We start from the raw sequence: 23,909 nt of genomic DNA, 5'->3' as shown, positions 1-23,909 counted from the left end.
TAATCAGCCAGTAAATAAATAGCTGCTTGGTGTTAAACATCTAAAAATGTCTTTTCTTCATTGTTCGTGGGACAGTTAACATTTATCTTCAGCCTCTGCCAGTTCCAATTTTTTAGCATTTCCCTGACAGTCTCCTTTGGGTCAAATACGCCTTTGACCATTTGTGTTGCCGTCTTATCTATGCGTTTCGACATCCCCTGTTAGTTTTGTTTGTTGTGGAGCCCACACACTGGAGTGTTTTGTGAGTAGTCTCATTTGAAAACTGTAGCAGACTGCATTCTCCCAGTGTCCTACCAATGCATCGAAATACGAGGTGCATTCAAGTTCTAAGGCCTCCGATTTTTTTTTCTAATTAACTACTCCCCCGAAATCGATGAAACTGGCGTTACTTCTCGACGTAATCGCCCTGCAAACGTACACATTTTTCACAACGCTGACGCCATGATTCCATGGCAGCGGCGAAGGCTTCTTTAGGAGTCTGTTTTGACCACTGGAAAATCGCTGAGGCAATAGCAGCACGGCTGGTGAATGTGCGGCCACGGAGAGTGTCTTTCATTGTTGTAAAAAGCCAAAAGTCACTAGGAGCCAGGTCAGGTGAGTAGGGAGCATGAGGAATCACTTCAAAGTTGTTATCGCGAAGAAACTGTTGCGTAACGTTAGCTCGATGTGCGAGTGCGTTGTCTTGGTGAAACAGCACACGCGCAGCCCTTCCCGGACGTTTTTGTTGCAGTGCAGGAAGGAATTTGTTCTTCAAAACATTTTCGTAGGATGCACCTGTTACCGTAGTGCCCTTTGGAACGCAATGGGTAAGGATTACGCCCTCGCTGTCCCAGAACATGGACACCATCATTTTTTCAGCACTGGCGGTTACCCGAAATTTTTTTGGTGGTGGTGAATCTGTGTGCTTCCATTGAGCTGACTGGCGCTTTGTTTCTGGATTGAAAAATGGCATCCACGTCTCATCCATTGTCACAACCGACGAAAAGAAAGTCCCATTCATGCTGTCGTTGCGCGTCAACATTGCTTGGCAACATGCCACACGGGCAGCCATGTGGTCGTCCGTCAGCATTCGTGGCACCCACCTGGATGACACTTTTCGCATTTTCAGGTCGTCATGCAGGATTGTGTGCACAGAACCCACAGAAATGCCAACTCTGGAGGCGATCTGTTCAACAGTCATTCGGCGATCCCCCAAAACAATTCTCTCCACTTTCTCGATCATATCGCCAGACCGGCTTGTGCGAGCCCGAGGTTGTTTCGGTTTGTTGTCACACGATGTTCTGCCTTCATTAAACTGTATTGACAATGGACGCGGCCTCATTTTAAAACAATGCGCATGTTTCTATCTCTTTCCAGTCCGGAGAAAAAAAATCGGAGGCCTTAGAACTTGAATGCACCTCGTATTGTTCTGTTGCGGTATGTTACGTTGCCCTTATCCCTTTCGGGGCTTTATTCAACATTGTTACGAAGTTCAACATTGATTCTGATAGCATTTAGCCACCTTAGATGTAAAAAAAAAGATACATTCAAATTTACGAGGGGCAAACAGCTGTATAGACGTTCATAGGAAAGTCCTGTTGAGTACAGCGATTGGAGTCCCCCAGACCCACTTATTAACGACAAGATATTCATTTCAGAACTAAGCACTGTGAAAATCCACAAAAACTGTAAAAATTCGAGTCAAAAATATGAAAGCCTTTTCAGCTTCCAATTGAGGTACTCAAGATGCTGTTTTTCCTCAGTCTGCTGACAGATTTTATGCTGGCCGTCAACAGTTCTTTTCCTTTGCCAACCTCTTCATCTCAGAGTAGCGCTTGCAGCCTACGCTTCAATTATTTGTTGAATAAACGAGGATGCTTTGACAATCTCCTTTGAGGGATATACAGTTGGTCTAGCTTTTTCATCTCACCGGAAAAATAGGTTCTGTCAAACTCCACGAGATACTCATTGACTGCAACTATCACTTTCTTTTTTGATGAAAATTTCTTCCCAGAAAGCCAACGTTTCAATTTAGGGAACAGGAAGAAGTAACTTAGGACTAAGTCTGGTGAACAGGGTGACTGAGGATCCAATCAAAGTTCAGTTATTGCACTTTCGCCATTGTTATTGCTGATGTGTGGGATGGTGCGTTATCCTGATGAAGAGCACTTTTTTACATGCCAGCCTTGATCTTTTTTTCAGTCAATGCAAGTTTCAAACCATCCAACAAGAAAGCGTAGTAGGGTGCAATTATGGTTCTGACCTTTTCCACGTGGTCTATGAGGATTATTTCTTGGGAATCCCAAAAAAACATTGGCTATCGCGTTACCAACAGACAAAACGGTCTTTGCCTTTTATGGTGCACTTTTAGCAGCCTTTGCCCAACGTTTTGACCGCCGCTTTGACTCTGGTGTGTATTATGCTGACACTGTATCATGGCAGTTCTAGGTGGGGAGTGTTTCGAACCATTGTTGGGGAAGATACCGGTAGAGGTCGGGTCTGAAGTGCCTACCAACCACAGCAAACAATTGCGCTGTAGCCACTACCAAATGCTTTGTGTACTCCAATTTTCATTGTGTTGTGGATCACTTGACTTTTTTTTCTTATTTCGAAATGAATGAAGAGCATAATCCTGGTGCTTAAAGAGATTCGAATGCTACTCTCGGCACATCAAAAGGACCGTTATGTCAGTTCTGTTTTCGTGGAAGTACAGAACGCGACGTAGGATGGCAACCCTTCCAGAACGAGGTGGGTCTTATTTCCCCTCACCGCTCCTCTCCCCTCTTTTGTTTACGGTCGCGGCCGACTGCAATGATATAGTGTACGCATAATAATGATGGATCCAGGTTTCATCAACAATCACAAAATGGCACAAAAAATCTTGTGGGTTGCGATTTAACATCGCCAGAAATGTTGGCCGGATGCACTTTTGGTCGACTATGAGCAATCGTGGCACTCTCCTCACACACAGTTTCTTCATAGCCAATTCTCCATGTAGGAGCATCCGCTCAGTTGAAATGCTTCAAGTCTCAGTAATCTCATGAATTTGGATTCGACGGTCTTGCATTACCATATCATGGAATTTGTCAATGGTTTTCTCCGTGGTGACCTCAGTTGGATGGCCGGAGCATGCTTTGTCTTCAGTGCTTGACCGACCACGTTTAAATTCATTAATTCAAAAGTAAATGGTCTTCAGTGTTGGTGCAGAGTCCACGTGAACTTCATCCAGCTTTGTTTTGATTTGTGCGACAGTCCAACGCATCACATGCAAATGTTCAATAACAGCACGAAACTCTTTTTTCTCCATCTTCAAATGGTTCAAATGGCTCTGAGCATTACGGGACTTAACACCTGAGGTCATCAGTCCCCTAGACTTAGAACTACTTAAACCTAACTAACCTAAGGACATCACACACATCCATGTCTGAGGCAGGATTCGAACCTGCGACCGTAGTGGTCGTGCGGTTCCAGACTAAAGTGCTTTGAACTGCTCGGCCACTCCAACTGGCCTCTCTATAGCTCCTTCAAGTTCTACGGAAGTTATCTCTTAATGCCTTAATATACTTCCTCTAGGCTCTGTCCCTTCTTCTCGTAAAAGTGTTTTCCACATCTTCCTCTCCCTGCCTTCATTACTTACCTTATCAGTCCACCTAATTTTCAACATTCTTTTGTAGGATAACAACTCAAACGCTTCGATTCTGTTCTGTTCCAGTTTTCCCACTGCCCATGATACACTACCATACAATACTGTGCTCCAAACGTACATTCTCAGAAATTTCTTAGTCAAATTAAGGCCTGTGTTTGATACCACTGCACTTCTCTTAGCCAGGAATGCCATCTTTGCCTGTACTAGTCTGCTTTTTATGTAATCCCTGCTTCGTCCGGCATGGGTTATTTTGCTTCCAAGGTAGCAGGATTCCTTAAATTCCTTTACTTCATGACCATTAATTTTGATCTTAACTTTTTCGCTACTCATTTCTGCTAGTTCTCATTACTTCTGTTTTCGTCCAGTTTACTCTCAATCCATATCATGAACTCATTATACTATTCATTCTACTCAACAGATCCTGTAATTCTTCTTCACTTTCACTAAGATTGGCAATGTTATCAGTGTATCTTATCACTGATAAGTTTTTACCCTGCATTTTAGTCCCAGTGCCTTCTTTTCTTTCCATCACTGCTTCTTTGATGTATAGATTGTATAGAAGGAGCGAACGACCACAACCCTGTCTTACCTCCTTTGTAATCCGAACACGTCGTTCTTGGTCTCCCATATCCCCCCCCCCCCTCCGTCATGGTTCTTTTTCCCCCCTCTTGGTTCTTGTACATATTGTGGACTATATAATCCGTCTTTGTCTATGGCTTACATCTATTTTCCAGAGAATTTAGTATATGTTGTATCGTTTTGCATCATCGAAAACTTTTTCTGGGTCGACAAATCCTCTGGACGTGTCTTGATTTTTCTCAGGTCTTGCTACCATTATCAAGTGCGAGGCAAGAACCGTCTTTCTGGCGCCTTTACCTTTCCTAAAGCCAAACTGGTCGTCATCCAATACATCCGCAACTATCTTTTCCATTCTTGTGAATATTATTATTGAAACTTCCTGACAGATTAAAACTGTGTGCCGGACCGAGACTCGAACTCGGGACCTTTGCCTCTCGCGGGCAAGTGCTCTAATAGCTCAGATGGTACCTCAGATGGTAGAGCACCTGCCCGCGAAAGGCAAAGGTCCCGAGGTCAAGTCTCGGTCCGGCACACAGTTTTAATCTGCCAGGAAGTTTCATATCTGCGCACACTCCGCTGCAGGGTGAAAATTTCATTCTGGAAACATCTCCCAGGCTGTGGCAAAGCCATGCCTTCTTCCAGAAGTGCTAGTTCTGCAAGGTTCGCAGGAGAGCCTCTGTGAAGTTTGAAAGTTAGGAGACGAGGTACTGGCGGAATTAAAGATGCGAGGACGGGTCGTGAGTCGTGCTTCGGTAGCTCAGATGGTGGAGCACTTGCCCGCGAAAGGCAAAGGTCCCGAGTTCGAGTCTCGGTCCGGCACACAGTTTTAATCTGCCAGGAAGTTTCATATCTGCGCACACTCCGCTGCAGGGTGAAAATTTCATTCTGGAAACATCTCCCAGGCTGTGGCAAAGCCATGCCTTCTTCCAGAAGTGCTAGTTCTGCAAGGTTCGCAGGAGAGCCTCTGTGAAGTTTGAAAGTTAGGAGACGAGGTACTGGCGGAATTAAAGATGCGAGGACGGGTCGTGAGTCGTGCTTGGGTAGCTCAGATGATAGAGCACTTGCCCGCGAAAGGCAAAGGTCCCGAGTTCGAGTCTCGGTCGGGCACACAGTTTTAATCTGCCAGGAAGTTTCATATCTGCGCACACTCCGCTGCAGGGTGAAAATTTCATTCTGGAAACATCTCCCAGGCTGTGGCAAAGCCATGCCTTCTTCCAGAAGTGCTAGTTCTGCAAGGTTCGCAGGAGAGCCTCTGTGAAGTTTGAAAGTTAGGAGACGAGGTACTGGCGGAATTAAAGATGCGAGGACGGGTCGTGAGTCGTGCTTCGGTAGCTCAGATGGTGGAGCACTTGCCCGCGAAAGGCAAAGGTCTCGATTTCGAGTCTCGGTCGGGCACACAGTTTTAATCTGCCAGGAAGTTTCATATCTGCGAACACTCCGCTGCAGGGTGAAAATTTCATTCTGGAAACATCTCTCAGGCTGTGGCAAAGCCATGCCTTCTTCCAGAAGTGCTAGTTCTGCAAGGTTCGCAGGAGAGCCTCTGTGAAGTTGAAAGGTAGGAGACGAGGTACTGGCGGAATTAAAGATGCGAGGACGGGTCGTGAGTCGTGCTTGGGTAGCTCAGATGGTAGAGCACTTGCCCGCGAAAGGCAAAGGTCCCGAGTTCGAGTCTCGGTCCGGCACACAGTTTTAATCTGCCAGGAAGTTTCATATCTGCGCACACTCCGCTGCAGGCTGAAAATTTCATTCTGGAAACATCTCTCACGCTGCGGCAAAGCCATGCCTTCTTCCAGAATTGCTAGTTCTGCAAGGTTCGCAGGAGAGCCTCTGTGAAGTTGAAAGGTAGGAGACGAGGTACTGGCGGAATTAAAGATGCGAGGACGGGTCGTGAGTCGTGCTTCGGTAGCTCAGATGGTAGAGCACTTGCCCGCGAAAGGCAAAGGTCCCGAGTTCGAGTCTCGGTCCGGCACACAGTTTTAATCTGCCAGGAAGTTTCATATCTGTGCACACTACGCTGCAGGGTGAAAATTTCATTCTGGCAACATCTCCCAGGCTGTGGCAAAGCCATGCCTTCTTCCAGAAGTGCTAGTTCTGCAAGGTTCGCAGGAGAGCCTCTGTGAAGTTGAAAGGTAGGAGACGAGGTACTGGCGGAATTAAAGATGCGAGGACGGGTCGTGAGTCGTGTTAAGGTAGCTCAGATGGTAGAGCACTTGCCCGCGAAAGGCAAAGGTCCCGATTTCGAGTCTCGGTCCGGCACACAGTTTTAATCTGCCAGGAAGTTTCATATCTGCGCACAGTCCGCTGCAGGGTGACAATTTTATTCTGGAAACATCTCTCAGGCTGTGGCAAAGCCATGCCTTCTTCCAGAAGTTCTAGTTCTGCAAGGTTCGCAGGAGAGCCTCTGTGAAGTTTGAAAGTTAGGAGACGAGGTACTGGCGGAATTAAAGATGCGAGGACGGGTCGTGAGTCGTGCTAGGGTAGCTCAGATGGTAGAGCACTTGCCCGCGAAAGGCAAAGGTCCCGAGTTCGAGTCTCGGTCCGGCACACAGTTTTAATCTGCCAGGAAGTTTCATATGTGCGCACACTCCGCTGCAGGGTGAAAATTTCATTCTGGAAACATCTCTCAGGCTGTGGCAAAGCCATGCCTTCTTCCAGAAGTTCTAGTTCTGCAAGGTTCGCAGGAGAGCCTCTGTGAAGTTTGAAAGGTAGGAGACGAGGTACTGGCGGAATTAAAGATGCGAGGACGGGTCGTGAGTCGTGCTTGGGTAGCTCAGATGGTAGAGCACTTGCCCGCAAAAGACAAAGGTCCCGAGTTCGAGGCTCGGTCCGGCACACAGTTTTAATCTGCCAGGAAGTTTCATATCTGCGCACACTCCGCTGCAGGGTGAAAATTTCATTCTGGAAACATCTCTCAGGCTGTGGCAAAGCCATGCCTTCTTCCAGAAGTGCTAGTTCTGCAAGGTTCGCAGGAGAGCCTCTGTGAAGTTTGAAAGGTAGGAGACGAGGTACTGGCGGAATTAAAGATGCGAGGACGGGTCGTGAGTCGTGTTAAGGTAGCTCAGATGGTAGAGCACTTGCCCGCGAAAGGCAAAGGTCCCGATTTCGAGTCTCTGTCCGGCACACAGTTTTAATCTGCCAGGAAGTTTCATATCTGCGCACACTCCGCTGCAGGGTGAAAATTTCATTCTGGAAACATCTCTCAGGCTGTGGCAAAGCCATGCCTTCTTCCAGAAGTGCTAGTTCTGCAAGGTTCGCAGGAGAGCCTCTGTGAAGTTTGAAAGTTAGGAGACGAGGTACTGGCGGAATTAAAGATGCGAGGACGGGTCGTGAGTCGTGCTAGGGTAGCTCAGATGGTAGAGCACTAGCCCGCGAAAGGCAAAGGTCCCGAGTTCGAGTCTCGGTCCGGCACACAGTTTTAATCTGCCAGGAAGTTTCATATGTGCGCACACTCCGCTGCAGGGTGAAAATTTCATTCTGGAAACATCTCTCAGGCTGTGGCAAAGCCATGCCTTCTTCCAGAAGTGCTAGTTCTGCAAGGTTCGCAGGAGAGCCTCTGTGAAGTTTGAAAGGTAGGAGACGAGGTATTGGCGGAATTAAAGATGTGAGGACGGGTCGTGAGTCGTGCTTCGGTAGCTCAGATGGTAGAGCACTTGCCCGCGAAAGGCAAAGGTCCCGAGTTCGAGTCTCGGTGCGGTACACAGTTTTAATCTGCCAGGAAGTTTCCTATCAGCGGCCACTCCGCTGCAGAGTGAAAATTTCATTCTGGGATGGGATGTTTTTATTGTCAACAACTTGTTTCCCTACGATACTGCAGTACGTATGTTGTTCAAAATGACGACGTAATGTTTCTTCGGACGTGCATGCATGTCCGAAGAAACAGACAATGTAGCGACTACAGCCGTCATGAAATGTATTCGCAGTTACGAATATGGACTACCATATACATGCATGCGTATTCGAAGGAGCATTACATCGTAATTTGGAATAACATAGGCACTGCAGTATTGCGTTTATCCGCCGATGCAGGGTTCTCACTTGTACGGGAATATACATAATCGATGTACAAGTTCAGGTTGTAGACATATGATTGACGACATATGGAAGTTGGAAGGTCGCCGTGAGTCGTGCGTGCCCGGATAGCCAAATGGTAAGGTGGCCGCTTGCGATAAGTGGGAAATCTGGGTTCGAATCCCTCACAAATTTTCGCTGTCACCATTCCATTATACAGCTGATGGTAGTCCATATTCGCAACTGCGGATACATTTTATGTACTTCTGTTTCAAATGCCTGTTAATCTGATTGTTCGATAGTTCTCGCACTTACCTGGTCTTGCTATCTTCAGGCTTGTGTGTGTGAAATTTTCTGACGGTATATCTCCAGACTTTTGATTCTATGAACCATCTTGAATAGTCGTTTGGTTGTCATTCCGTGATTTTACTTTAGAAATTCTGAAGGAATGTTATCTATGCCTTCCACATTATCTCATCGCAAGTCTTCAAAAGCTCCTTCGAATACTAACTCTAATAATGGATTCTCGAGGTTTTCCATATCGACCCCCCAATTCGTTCTTAAATCACGTAATCAGACAATGCTTTTTCATTTCCATGATCGTAAAGTTTTTTCTCGGCCTGCTTCCTCTTTCATTGTTCAAATCTCCTTTCCCAAAACTTACAGCTGCTGCAGTTGGCGGGTGTTTTCCATTGCAGGTAACAAATGACAAAGAGTCATATATGGAATGGTAGTTGAATTAACTGTGACTCGCAGTTTTTTGTTCAACCCCAGGCGTGCTACAGAAATCGTCTGCAATAAAACATAGATGGTATCAAGCAGAGTAAAGTGACGACAGGAAGATTATGCCACGGACAGTATCTTATAAAGCGCTGTGTTCTCATAAATAATTTCCGGATGATGAGCGTTTCAACTTCAGTGACACCCGTACTCGTTGGTTTCCGACGGAGATTGCAGTGTTGTGACATTATTACGCTGCATCGGTGAGTTTCCGGCGTCGGAAGTTATGCGGTCAAATCACTACCGCCTAGTGCGGCTAAAACCTGAGAAACTGTCAGATTCTGTCACCTTCCTGTTGACGGCGATAACCGCTGCGACAACAAGATAGCATGCTGTTGCTTCCCGCGCCGAAAATAAATTCTTGACACACGCGAAGGTGAAAACCGCCTTCTCCAACCGCTTCGCATATTCTCTTGCAGCGGCAAACACCAGTGGATTCTCGGTTTCAGTGGCAAAAGGCTGACTGTCGGTTTTTGTCTAATTGTTTGTCCATGAATTAGAAACTCTCTTAGGCGCTGCAAAATCTTGAAAGCCTACATCCACATCCTCATTCCTTACGTCACCGTACGGTGCGTTGTACGTCGGAAGTTTCCCAGCGTGTACAAGAATCACCAACGCTTCTCCTCTTCCACCTTTCTCCTATTGCGTCAGTAAAGATTCTCGGTGCCCCCCCCCCCCCCCCCCCGTCCCTGTGCACGATCGGATTTCTCAAATTTTACCTATGTGGTCATCATGTGGAACGTTCTAGTCTTCATCAGCCGTTTGACTCAGTAAATGTCTCCTCCAGAATTCTCCATACGTTAAAATCTTCATCTGTACAAATAACTCCAGCTTGCTTCAAATTTTCTGTAGAAATGTATTCATAAAGTCTTCAAGAACCTCGTACCCATCATATCACTCAACTTCAAGTGTTCTGTAACTCGCTGTACCAATGTACATAAAAAATGAAAAGGGGATAAAACTTCAAGTATTCTGTACCTCGCTGTGCCAATGTACATAAAAAATGATAAGGGGATAACACAGTATAGTAATATGACACTTAGTCCTAAAATTTAAATTATCAAATCGAAAAAATGAAGCTGTGGCTACGCAGTTGGTGTTAGTTCTTCTCAACACATTCATCCTTCAATGCGGCACGTTTTCTCCTATGGTGGTGGCTGGCAAAGACCTTGGTTACACAGAGTGGTCAGAAAGAGACTGAAAAGCTTGTAAGGGTGTTGCAAGGGAGGGGGTGCTGAGAAATAATTGTTAAGAAAAAAATTCGATACGTTGTGCTGTTTCCGAGTTACTTAGCATTGAAGTTGGCCAATCAGATTGTCACATGCGCAAATTCAAGTAGCCTCCCAGAGACGGTGTCACCAAATTTATTCTTCGTTTGGTTTTCTCAAATCATAGAAACATAGCTTTTGCTCACCTAGCTTAAATTACCGAAAAAGGCTCATTGTAACTGGTGATGAGCATTTTGGACAAGAAGTAACTACAGACCTACAGATGTCTGTGCATCATCGCTCTTCAACACGTGCAGCTGCTTCAGTATGAGCATGCAAGGACCTGATTGGCTAACTTCAATATTAAACAACTCGGAAAAGGTGAGGAAAAAGAGAGAAGTCACTTGGTGTCATGTCAGGAGAATACAGAGGCAGAGGCAAACTCTGACAGCTCAAAAAGGAGTTTGTATGACTCTGGCTACATGTCCTGCCCACTCATTAATCTCAATGCTGGCTCTAAGAGTTTTCACATCCTAACAAAAGATTATATATAATCATTGTTGTAAAACAATAAAACAGTTGTAATACATCTTAAATTTGTTTACCTGTAATATGTTGTATTTAGTTTGAAAAATAAGGGAACAACATAGCTACAACACATTAAATATGAGAAGTAAGGAAACAGTATTACAAATATTTAACACTGACCACTTTTTGCCAATTTTATTTCCACGTCGATGCCTCTAGTGATAAACTGGCTACAGAATCTGAAGTTCAGATTTATAGTGAGAGTTTAGCAAATATGCTCGAACTATCATTTAGAGGCATTATTTTTGTATGACATAGCACGTGAAAAAAAAGGGAGCCAGCAATCTCAGGTGGGTTGAGCCTGCAATGTGGTATGAAAGGCCAACACAGTAAGCTCTCAGCCATAGACACTAGCAGTAACAATAATAATAATAATAATAATAACAACAATAATTTCACTAGTAATTAAGATTTCAGGAAATTAGGACCAGTTATTTAAACTTAAATGCATTGAGACATAAATTAGATTAAATGCTTAGGAGTGTGAAACAATACAAAAACTACTTTTTATTTGAATTGTAGACTCATATGGAAGTGAAATGTGGACAATGTGAGGTTCACAGAAGAAGAGAATAGAAGCATGCTGATAGTTAAATGGATAGATCACGTGTCTAATGAGGAGGTAGCAATCTGAACAGGGGAGAAAAAAACGTATGGTACAAAATCACTAAAAGGAGGGATGAGTTGGTATGACATTCTGAATCACTAATGAATTGTCAATTTGATACTGGAGCAAACTCTACGGGATAATTAGAGGGAGACACATCATGAATACAGTAAGCAGACTCAGAAGGATATAGGTTGCAGTACTTACACAGAGATGAAGAGGCTTGCACAGAGTAGACTAGTATGAAAAGCTGCATCAAAGCAGTCCTTGGACTGAACAATATAACAGCCACTACAATCTATGGCTAACTTGATAAGTGCCAGAATACAGATCCAAAGGTCTTGGGTTCAGTTTGTGGTTATTGTGTTATTTATCACTTCTTTCATCTATGCCAATCATCTGCCTATGTGTAAAATGCCAAGATGCTCTGGATTCCACATTAACCTGTAGGCCCCCTTATAACCCCACTAATGGAAATATATTCGATCTAATGGCCAACAAACTAGACCTGACCTCTTTGAGAATGTACCCTACAAAATTGGTATCAGTGACCATGATACAGTTGTGGTGACATAGGACAACTAAAACAAGCTGAAAGAATATATGTTCAGTAAACTAGATAAAAAATTAGAGGTGTCATATCTCAGTGAGGAAATTTAAACTTTCAGCACAGGCCAGGAAAGTAGAGGAAATATGGTTCAAGCTTAAAAGAATAGTTGACTCCACACAGGATAGGTATGTACCCAGTGAAACAGTCCATAATGGGAGGGAACCTCCATGGTAAACAGCCACTGTAAACGAACTTCTAAAGAAACAGAGATTACTGCATAATAGGTGTAAAACAACATGTAGGGCTACAGATAGCCAGATGCTGAATGAAACACATTTGGCTGTCAAAAGAGCAATGTGTGATGCCTTCAATGCCTACCGTAGCAAAACATTGTCAACTGATCTTTCATAGAACCCAAAGAAACTCTGGTCGTATGTAAAGGCTGTTTGTGTCCGGTCCTTAGTGAATGAGTCAGGAACTGAAATTTATGGTAGCAAAGCAAAAGCTGAAATGCTTAACTCCATTTTCAAATGTTCCTTTACAAAGGAAAACCAAGGAGAATGTCCCAATTAAATCCTTATACCATTGAAAACATGAATGAAGTAAGTATTAATGTCAGTAGTGTTGAGAAACAGATGAAATCATTAAAACTGAACAAACCACAGGGCCTGACGGAATCCCTGTCAGATTGTATAGTGAAGTTTTGGCTGAGTTAGCCCCCCTTCTCACTATAATATATCATAGATCCCTCGAACAAAAAGCCATTCCCAGTTCTTGGAGAAAAGCACAGAACACACCTGTCTACGAGAAGGGTAGTGGAAGTGATCCACAAAACTACCATCCAATGTCCTTGACATCAATCTGTTGTAGAATCTTAGAACACAATCTGAGCTTAAACATAATAAAGTATCTTGAACAGAATGACCTCAATGCCATCCAGCATGGATTCAAAAACCATTGATCATGTGAAATCCAGTAGCACTTTTCTTGCACGAGATTCACAATTTCTTGATTTCCAAGAAGCATTTGACTCAGTACCACACCTATGTTTATTGTAAAAAGTATGATCATATGGGGTATTAAATGAAATTTGTGACCGGATCGAGGACTTTTTGGTAGGGAGGACATAGCGTGCAAGTAACTTCAGGTGCCCCAGGGAAGTGTGCTGGGCCCTTGCTGTTCATGTTGTATATTAATGATCTTGCAGACAATGTTAACAGTACCATCAGGCTTTTTGCAGATCAGTTCTCTACAATTAAGTACTATCTGGAAGAAGCTACATAAATGTTCAATCATATCTTGATAAGCTTACAAAGTGCTGTAAAGATTGGCAACTAGCTTTAAATCTTCAGAAATGTAAAATTGTGCACTTCACAACACAAAACAAAGCAAAAAAAATGTAGTGTCCTCTGACTATAATATCAATGAGTCACTGTTGGAATTGGCAAACTTCTACAAATACCTGGTTGTAACACTTTGTAGGGATATAAAATGGAATGATCACATAGGCTCAGTCATGGGTAAACTAGGTAGTAGACTTTGGTTTATCGGCAAAATACTGGCGAAGTGCAATCAGTCTACAAAGGAGACAGCTTACAAATCACTCGTGCAACCCAACCTAGACTACTGCTCAAGTATGTGGGGCCTGAAACAGATAGGACTAACAGGGGGTATTGAACATATGCAGTGAAGAGCAGTGCAAATGGTCACAGGTTTGTTTAATCCATGGGAGAGTATCACAGAGATACTGATAATGAACTTGAAGACTCATGAAGACAGATGTAAACTATTCTGAGAAAGTCTATTAGAGGACAGATTTAAACCATCCTAAAAAAGTCTACTGACAAATTTCAAAAACCAGCTTTAAATGAAAACTCTATGAATATACTACAATCCGCTATGTGTCGCCCGCATAGGGATCATGAGAACAAGATCAGAATAATAACTGCACGCACAGAGGCATTCAGACAATCATTCTTCCCACAGTCCATATGTGAATGGAACGGGAAGAATCCCTAATAACTGGTAAAATGGGATGTATCCTCTGCCGTGCACCTCAAGGTGATTTGCAGAGTATAGATGTAGGCATAGGTAACTGGCTGGATGAACTGGTTCAAGGTTTGGAGAAAGGTGAGGGCATACTGCCTCCTGTAGAGATACAGTGTTCAAACCAACCTTCAGGTTGAGGGTGACTTTACTCAAAACATTTAAGATGCACACAATATTTTTTGATGTTGTGTTTGAAACATTTTCCTAGGCCAGCAAGAATGGCTGCACTTGACTGATGCATGCATGGCCACAAGAGGAAATACACTTGCATCATACTGACCAAACCTAAACTGCTAACATCATCCACTGATAAATTGAGTTCGTGGAAATTTTCTAGAGTTATGCCCCCTCTCCTCCTCAAAATCGCAGCACCAAAGGTGGCTGCCTAGTGTATATACATGGTGATTGTAATGCTGATTATGATAATGATTAAATCTTCCTCTCCAGTTTGTTCCCTGCTCCATTATCTCTCCATTGCTCACAGTACAACTTTGAATAGTTTTCCTATCACATGTGCTATGCCTTCCCCCTCTTCTCCATTACAGTGAACAAGAGTGTACCCAGAGAGGGACCTCATCTTAATAGGTTCACAGAAAGAGAATTGGTGGAGGGAATGAAAATTTCTTACACAATAAAACTAAACCATTGAAAAGATGTGTTTATTAATCATCTAACATACTAATTTTACCACTTTATAGTTGGTACGTACTACCAGTAATGTACTCAGCTGTGAGAGTATATTTTACATGAGACAGGTTCGTATTTCCTTTTTGAGTTTTTTGTAATACATAGACAGAGCTAGAATGGTTTCTACCTTTCCCTGGGTAGTCTTTGTGGATTTGGGAGGAGAAGACAATTTGAATCATCATGTAGAAATAAATAGCAGTTCAGCTACTTTAACCATTCTGAACTGATAATTAACCCCCACAGACATTCATGATTGTTTACTGGTATATGTGGTAAGCTTAATCATAAAACAGAATCAGACATCTTCCAAACCTTCCCAATGTTGTCAGAAAAGAAATGGTTATCCAGGAAATTTAAATTTATAGTCACAAACTTGGATAATTAATCTTGAGCAATGGTTGTCTTAACACTAAGATACATTTTAAATAAGTAAGCAAAAATGCAGTTCCTTAAGAAAAAGTCAATTTTTCAGCCGCCAGTGCCAGTATCAACCTCTGCCACCTCTTCACGTAGTATTGTGGATGCTACAAAGGATGGAGCATTTTGTCCTTCAATACGAGAACTAAATACTAACGCAACTTCTGAAGACTGTTTGTTTCTCAATGTGTACACAACAAAAGTAAGTAAAAGAGTGCCTTTTAAGAAGTGACCTCTGTATCTAAGTATTTGAATCTGAATCATTAGTTAAAAATTTGCTTGTTGATACATCTTTATTGTTTTGTTTATTCAGATACATATTGTCAAATGATGTGTTCTAATTTAGAGTGGAGCATGCATATAGACATCACTACCTAGATACTGGGGCAAATAGTTTAAGTCGTACTGAAGACATACAAATGGCTGCCAATATAAATGTAACTCTTTCTTCCTAGTGATAGGCATCTTCATTGTAGGTAATACAAATATTTTATTCACTGACACAGTAATTTGTTATTTTATGCAGTAAGTAATTCTGCAATATATTAGGTGCATTGTTATTTCTTCATTCAAGTAACTGATAATTCAGAAATGAATCAGAATGAGACACCCTTCTGACTTTCAAAGGGTGGAAGTTAATGGCTTTTTAAGTGTTTTTAACAACTTTATTAGCCATCTACATTGTAACATCACAATACTTGTTATGAAATTGATGAAGCATGTGTAATAATGCTTCAGTGATGCATTGCACTTGTTTTCGGTTGGTGCATAAATTCGTAGTATTTTTCTCTAAGTTTAATAAACACAACAGATACACATAACAGAGACTTTAGTCATGAGTAATATATTCTCCTTCACTATTTACAACAGTCTTCCAATGCAGGGAAAACTTTTCAATTCTGTGACTGCAGAAATCATGTCATTTTGAGCCGAAGAACTCGTCAAGCCTTGTTCAGAGTGCATTTTCATCTGGAAAGGAATTTCCTTGACAGTTGTTCAATAGAGAGTGGAAATGATGAAAATTTGAGGGCACAAAATCAGGGGAATAAGGTGGATGTGGAATGACTTCGCCACCCCACTCCTGCATAGTGTTTTTCGTCAGTCAAGCATAATGTGGGCAGTCTTTATTTTGGAATAGCATCACTTCACATAGTCTTCCTGGTCACTGTTGTTGGATTGCATCTGCAAGACATCTCACTTATTGACAATAAATCTTTTATACCTTGGGGAAGCAATTCGTAGTACACCACACCATCACTGTTCCATGAGGTGCATGACCTTATCTCTTGTGGATGCATGCAGGTCTTTGTATGGGCAGTTTCTGCATTATTTTGGCTCAACCATTCCTTTTGTTACCCTATCTTAGCATAAAGACACCGTTTCTTCTCACCAGTAATGATACAGAGTAGGAATTGCCAGTGTTGTACATGAGCCAATTGATGATGAGCAAGCAGAGATGCTCATATGGCAATCCACTGATTTGTGTGATATTGGCTTAGAGCCTGCAGGAGACATACACCCAAAGTTTGAACCTTCCCCAGTGTATGAAAATGTCACATGATGTTAAAATGATTACAGTTCATTCCATCTGCCAGTTCTTGAGTACACTGACATGGATCATTGTGGATTAATATGCTTAAATGATTGTTGTCAAACCCCAGAAGCCTTCCTGAACTTGAAGAGTCACTAATGTCAAAATGCTGTTCCTTAAAATTGAATCATTTTCTCACTATGCTCTGTCAAATGGCATTATCCCCATGCAAGGCACAAATGTTTCTGGCTGCGTCCTCTGCTGTTGTTACCCCTCTACTGGACTCAAACAGAAGAATATGTCAAAAATATTCTGATTTCTCTTCTTGGCATACCATTTCCTAGCATTCACGGCTCCACTCACTATGCTGAAATGGCAAAATAACAATATGTGAACTAAAACTGCTATAGTGAATTATAAATTAGACAATTAGTTAATAAACCCATAGCAAACAAAATACCAACACCCAAAACAAAAATGCTACAAACTTTTACGCCAACCAAATAACTTATAAAATTACAGAGCTGAAGATGGCTAGACCTAGGTAACCACCTAATGATATAAGATATTGCAGTCTAAGTGATTAATAAACTTATTGGGAAAAAATATGTTTTTCATCACAGTCCTAGTGAACTGGATAAACTTATCATTTGCTACCAAATGACAATCTATTAATATCACAGCCAATAATGTCTTAGCATGACACAAATGCTGCTGTGATTACGTATATAGGCCAGTTAGGACTGTAACGGTGTAATGTTCTTCAGTGACTCATTCATTGTCTTGTTTCTAACAGTGAGTCAATAGCATGAATTATCTCAACTTGTGTATGGAACTGCCTGTCTCCTACTACCCCATCACTGAATGTTGAGGTGTTAAGCTCTACCCATTCTTTCCTTTTTCTGCAAGTAAATCCTTTGGTACAGATGTAATTAGCAAAGGTATTAACTTCTAGGATGACAATAGTCTGAGACAACTTGATCGTTCAGATCAAGTTTGATGAACATCTGGCAAAATATCATTACATCTCCAGACTGATACTTAATCGCTAGCAGACATTTGTTGTAGATTTTATAGCAGAAAAACTTCCACACATATTCTGCACTACCACTATTGATAACACTGAAGGCTATGCTGCAGCATTCCATGAGAAACAGTCTACACTATTTGTGGTAAAAACACATGAGTGGGACTAACATCAGTGCTGTTTTGACCTTTTTTATTCAACTTTAATAATTATTTTTACAATCTGCTCTGCAGAAGTTAAAAGGTAGAAATACTATGTTTCCAGAGGACACACTAAACAGATATAGGGAGCTTGTTTTTACACCAGACAAATTTCTTGTAAAAGTCATTTTATTTTTCTAAAACATAAAGAAATTAAATGTTAACAGAATGCATTTAGTTACAAAAATTGAAAGAGATCAACAGCCTTTATGGCAGACCTGATAACCTGGTTTGTGATGTTTCAGTCTTTTATTGCAATTTTTTTTAAAATTAAGAAACTGTAATTACAATCTCTTACTATAATCAGTTTTTGTCCAATGCAGTTTATTAGTACATGTATGATTCATATTTATGAAAGCTATTACTTCAGTTATGAAGTCATTTTAATCTATGAAATATTAGTGTCATTAGTATTATCACACAAGATAGGAAAACATAGAACTAATCATACATGAAGAAAAATGTGCTTATGTAAATAACTGTCTTTAGTAATAAATATACTACATGTACTGAGAGAGAGCAAGTAGAGAACAGCTTCAACCACACCAATCATGGACGTTACTGCTGAAGACCTTCTCATGCTACACATGCACGAGGATCAGAAAGTAGAGCACAATAAATTTTTTCTCCCCTGGTACTGCAAATGGAATGTTGAAATTTCATGATGATATAGTTTGAAGTTTGTGCTACAAAGGGTATTTTGTTTTCATGTGGAGCACTAGCAAGAGAAGCCTGAACTACAAAATAAACAAGAATGCATGTTGCTGTCGTCAACTTGTGAAGAGCAGCAAAGTGTAATTAGATATTTGTGGGCCAAAGGGAATAAACCAAGTGAAATTCATAAGGACATGTGTGGAATGTATAGGGGCAACTGGATAAACCATAGCAATGTCTCCAGGTGATGTGCATTCTTCCAAGAAGGGCATGTGAACTTTAGTGATTTGTCACACTTCGAGTGGTCAGTAACAGCTGCTACCCGAGAGAATGTTGGAGCCATTGAGGCAGTAATTTTGAATGAATGCTGTGTACAAATCTAAACATTATCACAGCAGTTCAACATTTTCTATGGTGTGGTATATGATATTGTTCATGACACACTGAAATTTTGTAACGTTTGTGCTTACTGGGCCTAAGAATCTGAAAGACAACCACAAGGGACAGCAAATGATGACAAGCTTGGAACACTTAAAGTGTTACACCCTAGAATGGCATGACTTTCTGAAAGGAATCGTCACTGGTGTTGACTCGTGGGCATATCACTACCATTCCCAAAGCCAAAGAGGCTTCTATGGAGTGAAAACTTGCTGGTTCCCTAGTATACACAAAATTCAGAGTGACTTAGTCTGCTAGGAAAGCGCTTGTGACAGAGTTCTGGGATATGCACATTGTATTACTGGTGGACTTTGCTGAACACAGGACCACTGTGAATACTGCAACCTGCATTAAAACTTTGGTTAAGTTGCATTGTGTCCTTCGTGACAAATGTCACAACATTAATACTGATGGTGTCATACTTCTTCATAACAATGCTTGCCCCCATGTTTATGCTCCTGTTTGTGAGAAAGTTGCCCGATTTTGGTGAGAAGTGCTCCAGCATCCACCATGCAATCTGGACCTTGCACTGTTGGACTTTCGTTTGTTTGGTCCCAATGCTTTGTGACAGATGTGTAAGTGAAATCAGCAGCCCACAGATGGCTATACTCCAACCAGACTTCTACAAACGAGCATATTGAAACTGGTACCACAGTGGGAGAAATGTGTTGAGAACATTGGTGACTTTGTAGAAAAGTAGGTAAAAGATGTAAGTTCGTTTATGATTTCTTTTGTTTTGTTACCCATTAAACTTTTTGGTAATAAAAATATTGTACATTACTTCCCAATCTTTGCTCACACTTAGAATTATTATTGATCTAAAGTGTATACTTAGAGAATCATACAGTTTGACATTTGTTTTCTGATGACAGTTGCCAGACAGAAGAGGAAACCCAAGGAGGCCAGTGATGATCTTCCTTCATCCTGGTGCTCTTTACCTTTTTAGAGGATCTAGTGACTTGTTTGGTCCCCAGTATTTGATGGATGAGGACATAGTTCTGGTGACTCTCAACTACAGGCTTGGAGCTTTAGGTATGTTGGCCCAAAACAGCAAATGAATACACTTATACACAAATGTACACAAATGATTCCTCACATGTAAGTGCAAGTGTGCATACATACAAACACACATACAAACATATGTACATACATACATATGTGCAAAGTCTTCCTTTATTTCACACACCAACACATCTCGTTGAAAGAAACTCATTGAACATGAGATGGAAATCTGATTTTGGTGCATTTTAATTGTTTTTTTGTATATTAACATAATTTGTGATGATTATATGATGTATCATAAGCCACTAAGTAATATTTTGTTTATAGTTATGAATTTTGCTCTACAGAACAAACTTTTTTCATTGTTATTTCAATTCCTGAGAAATTGTGGGCTGACAGCTTATGAAACAACTATCCAGCCAAAAGAGTTTTTAAATACATAAAGAACTGATGACAATGAACATAACAACAATAATCAATTATTGGTAATATAATATAAACAGATAGACAAAAATCTACTCACCAAGCAATGGGAGGGGAACACAAACACAAAATGATTTAAATTTTTGCAAGCTTTCGGAGCCAGTGGCTCCACTGTCTGGCAGAGGAGCCAAAGGGGAAGGAAAATGGGTGAAGGAAAAGGACTGGAGGGGTTCAGGGAAAGGGGTAAGTTCAGAAGTCACCCAAACACCAGGTCAGTGGAGACTTACCAGACAGGATGAGAAGGAATGACTGATTCAGGTGAAAGGGTATCAATGGTAAGATTCACTGATGAAAGTGAGGAAGAATTACAGGACTTGCTGAATGGTATGAACAATCTAGAATGCACAAAATATGGATGGAGAATAAACGAAAGGAAACTGAAAGGATTGAAAATTAGCAGAAGTAGGATTAGTGATGAATTTAACATCAGACTTAGGGATCACATAGTAAATGACGTGGAGTACTGCTACCTTAGAAGCAAAATAAGGCTTTACAGATTCAGCAAGAAGGATATTAGAGCAAAGTAAAATAGGCAACGAGTGCATTTCTTACTAAAATAAGTCTAATAGTATGAAACATAGGCCTTAATTTGAGAATTAAGGAAAGAATTCTGTTAATTCAGTGGACTGATAAGATAATAATTAGGGAGGTCCTCTGCAAAATTGGTGGTGAACAGAACATGTGGAAAACACTGAATAGTAGATGGGACAATATGCTAGGACATGTGTTAAGACATCAGGGATGTAAGAGAAGAGAAAGGTTGGAATATATCACAGAAATTATTTATACCACTGAGTGTAAGTGATACTCTGAAATTAAGAGAATGGCACAGGAGAGGTCTGTGAACAATACAAAGCAACCACATATTCCAGAATAATTTCTCATCTGTCAAGCTCTTACCTGAGGAATAAAACTAAACAGAAAAATGAGAACAGAAATTAGAGGATCAATTCATTTTTTTAAATTTTATGCAGAGAGGAGAATTATAATTATTTTTATGATAAATCATGAAATATTTTTGTGATCTTAGGAGTCCCTTTAGTAGCTGTAGATATTTTACCTTCTTATCTCTCTATTTGTTAAAACTGTGAATGATTAGTGTGTAGTCATATACAGATATTAGGGCATTGTAAGTATAACTTTTATGAATATGGTAACACAAAACCATTATAACACTGTAAAAAATAGAAACAGTAAAGACAAAATTAGTCACAAAGGCATTTCAGTAGTCCTTTTAGCTGTGCTCCATAAGCTATTGGAACAGGAAGAAAACCTAACATGTGATATCATGCTAAATGCCTCTGCCCTGCACTTTACAGGGGTGTGCAGAGCACATGTGTAGGTAAATAAGTAGCTGTAGATGTAAATCTAGGAGAAAGTGACAAGATAACAAATCATCTTTCAGTTCTGGATATGCACCCTGCTGCTATTATTGCCTCCAATCTGATGATCCAGAAGATAAAAATATTAATTTAAATACTGTGAAATTTGTTACACTAAAACATACAACATAACCTATCATTGTCAGACAATAAACCATATTTTTATTTATGCTATGCAGCTTCAGTTATAAAATGTAAACCTGTATATTTGGTTATGTCACAGGATTCCTGAGCACCGGAGATTCAGTTCTTCCTGGAAATAATGGATTCAAGGATCAAGTGATAGCTTTTCGATGGGTGCAGCAAAACATTGCTTTATTTGGAGGTGACCCAGGCAGTGTAACTATTGCTGGCTATAGTGCTGGGTCCATCAGTGTGTATTTGCATATGCTGTCTCCAATGTCCAGAGGTATGTCAAAGTTTCACACTAATATCCACCTAAAGTACAGTGTGACTGGAAATTGTGCAGGTAATATAAACAGTATTATGAAAAGATTAGGTTGCTACTCACCGTAAAGATTATACATTGAATTGCAGACAGACATCATAAGAAGACTGTGCACATTTAGCTTTTGGTCACATTTAGCTTTTTGTCACACCAAAAGCTAAATGTGTAACAGTTTTTCATTGTGGCTGTCTGGAACTGAACATTTCATCTTTACTGTGAGCAGTAATCTATCTTTTTCATTGTACTTCACTGTTAACATAACTTTTTTTATATATACAATGAAAAATAAAACTCAAATTGACAAGAACTGGTAGGCAAGAGACTGCTATACAAGATGAACTTTTTTAAAGAGAGATCTTATTATTACATGGTTTACAATTGTTTGGTTTATGCATGTGAAAAATTATAATAATGTGCTAGCAGATTTAAGTTGGAACTGAAATGTTATTTATATTCAAGAACATTGTAAAATTATACTGAGCAAGGTGACAGTGATAAGAAACTGGACTAATATTTAGAGGGTTTGTGGTTCAATTGCCTGTCCAGCTATGCAAATCTAGATTTTCCCTAAATTCCAGATTGGTTCCTTCAAAAAGGACATAGTCAGTTTCCTCCCTCGCAATTCCCTATTATGAACATGTGACTGATCTCTAATGAAGTCGCCATCAATGGAGCAATAAATCCTAATCTTCTTTTATTGAAAAGTCATAACATGTTAAGCTCCTGTTTGTAAATTATGTCAGATTTTCCGACATCAAATGGCAGATGCTTGTTTAAGACAGTTGCATGCTGACACAAACAGTCATGTGCCTGCATGCACGCACGCATGCAGACGCACGTGCGTGCAGGCGCACACACACACACACACACACACACACACACACACACACACACACACACAGCTGACTATCTGCAGCAGAAGGATGCTGCTTCTTTTTCTGGGGTTTCCTAAACTAGATTTGGAATCTTTAGACGTTAAAAGCAAAAGTGTTATCATTGACAGGCATACACAAAAAAGAAAGAAGACTTGCCAGCTTTTGGAATGAATCTTTTCTCGAGCTAGAGTACAAATACATAACACATACACACACATAGTGTGTTTTATGCAGGTTTGTGATCAACAACACTGGCATATCTCTGTGTGTGTGTGTTTTGTGTGGGTATTTGCACTCTAGCACAAGAATGGATTCATTCCAAAAGCCTTCAAGTTTTCTTTCTTTTTTGTGTGTGCCTGTTGATGATTTTATGATCCTACTTTTCAGTTAGTGGTCTCTTTTACTCCTTAAGTATTTACATTATACCAGAACTTTCCATTTTGATTAGTTTTGGAGTCTGCAAGAAATATTCAACTTCAGCATTACAACTACTTGAGGAATTGTATAATGATTACATTCTCAATATATCACATGAAATTATAGTCATTTTTGGTTTTTATTTGTACCATATACTATCACTGCATTGTACTTCAACTGAAAGAGATAGGTACCTGATTTGGGTCTATGTGTTATTTGAGTATGCAAGCAATAATATGGAATATTTTTATTAGTACTGGTTCTCTTTTTCAAGGATATGAAAATATTCCAACAGATAATTAATATATCCCAGTCATTTACCTTGGTATTGGAGAGTTGTGAAATAATGTAAAT

At 40.7% G+C, this 23,909-nt stretch overlaps 1 protein-coding gene across 1 annotated transcript in view; it reads left to right on the top strand.

Annotated features, from left to right (window-relative positions):
• The window catches only part of LOC126235994 (esterase E4-like), a 55,735-nt gene that overhangs the window by 9,933 nt on the left and 21,893 nt on the right, over positions 1 to 23,909 (top strand). The window contains exons 2-4 of the mRNA XM_049944991.1: positions 15,154 to 15,300; positions 19,821 to 19,980; positions 22,039 to 22,224. Coding sequence (XP_049800948.1) covers positions 15,154 to 15,300; positions 19,821 to 19,980; positions 22,039 to 22,224 — 493 coding nt within the window. The remainder of the gene's footprint in view (positions 1 to 15,153; positions 15,301 to 19,820; positions 19,981 to 22,038; positions 22,225 to 23,909) is intronic.

Source organism: Schistocerca nitens, chromosome 2 (genome assembly GCF_023898315.1).
Source record: "Schistocerca nitens isolate TAMUIC-IGC-003100 chromosome 2, iqSchNite1.1, whole genome shotgun sequence".
Classification (NCBI taxonomy): domain Eukaryota; kingdom Metazoa; phylum Arthropoda; class Insecta; order Orthoptera; family Acrididae; genus Schistocerca; species Schistocerca nitens.
The sequence above is the reverse complement of the archived record's forward strand: the minus strand, read 5'-3'. Positions and strand labels throughout refer to the sequence as shown.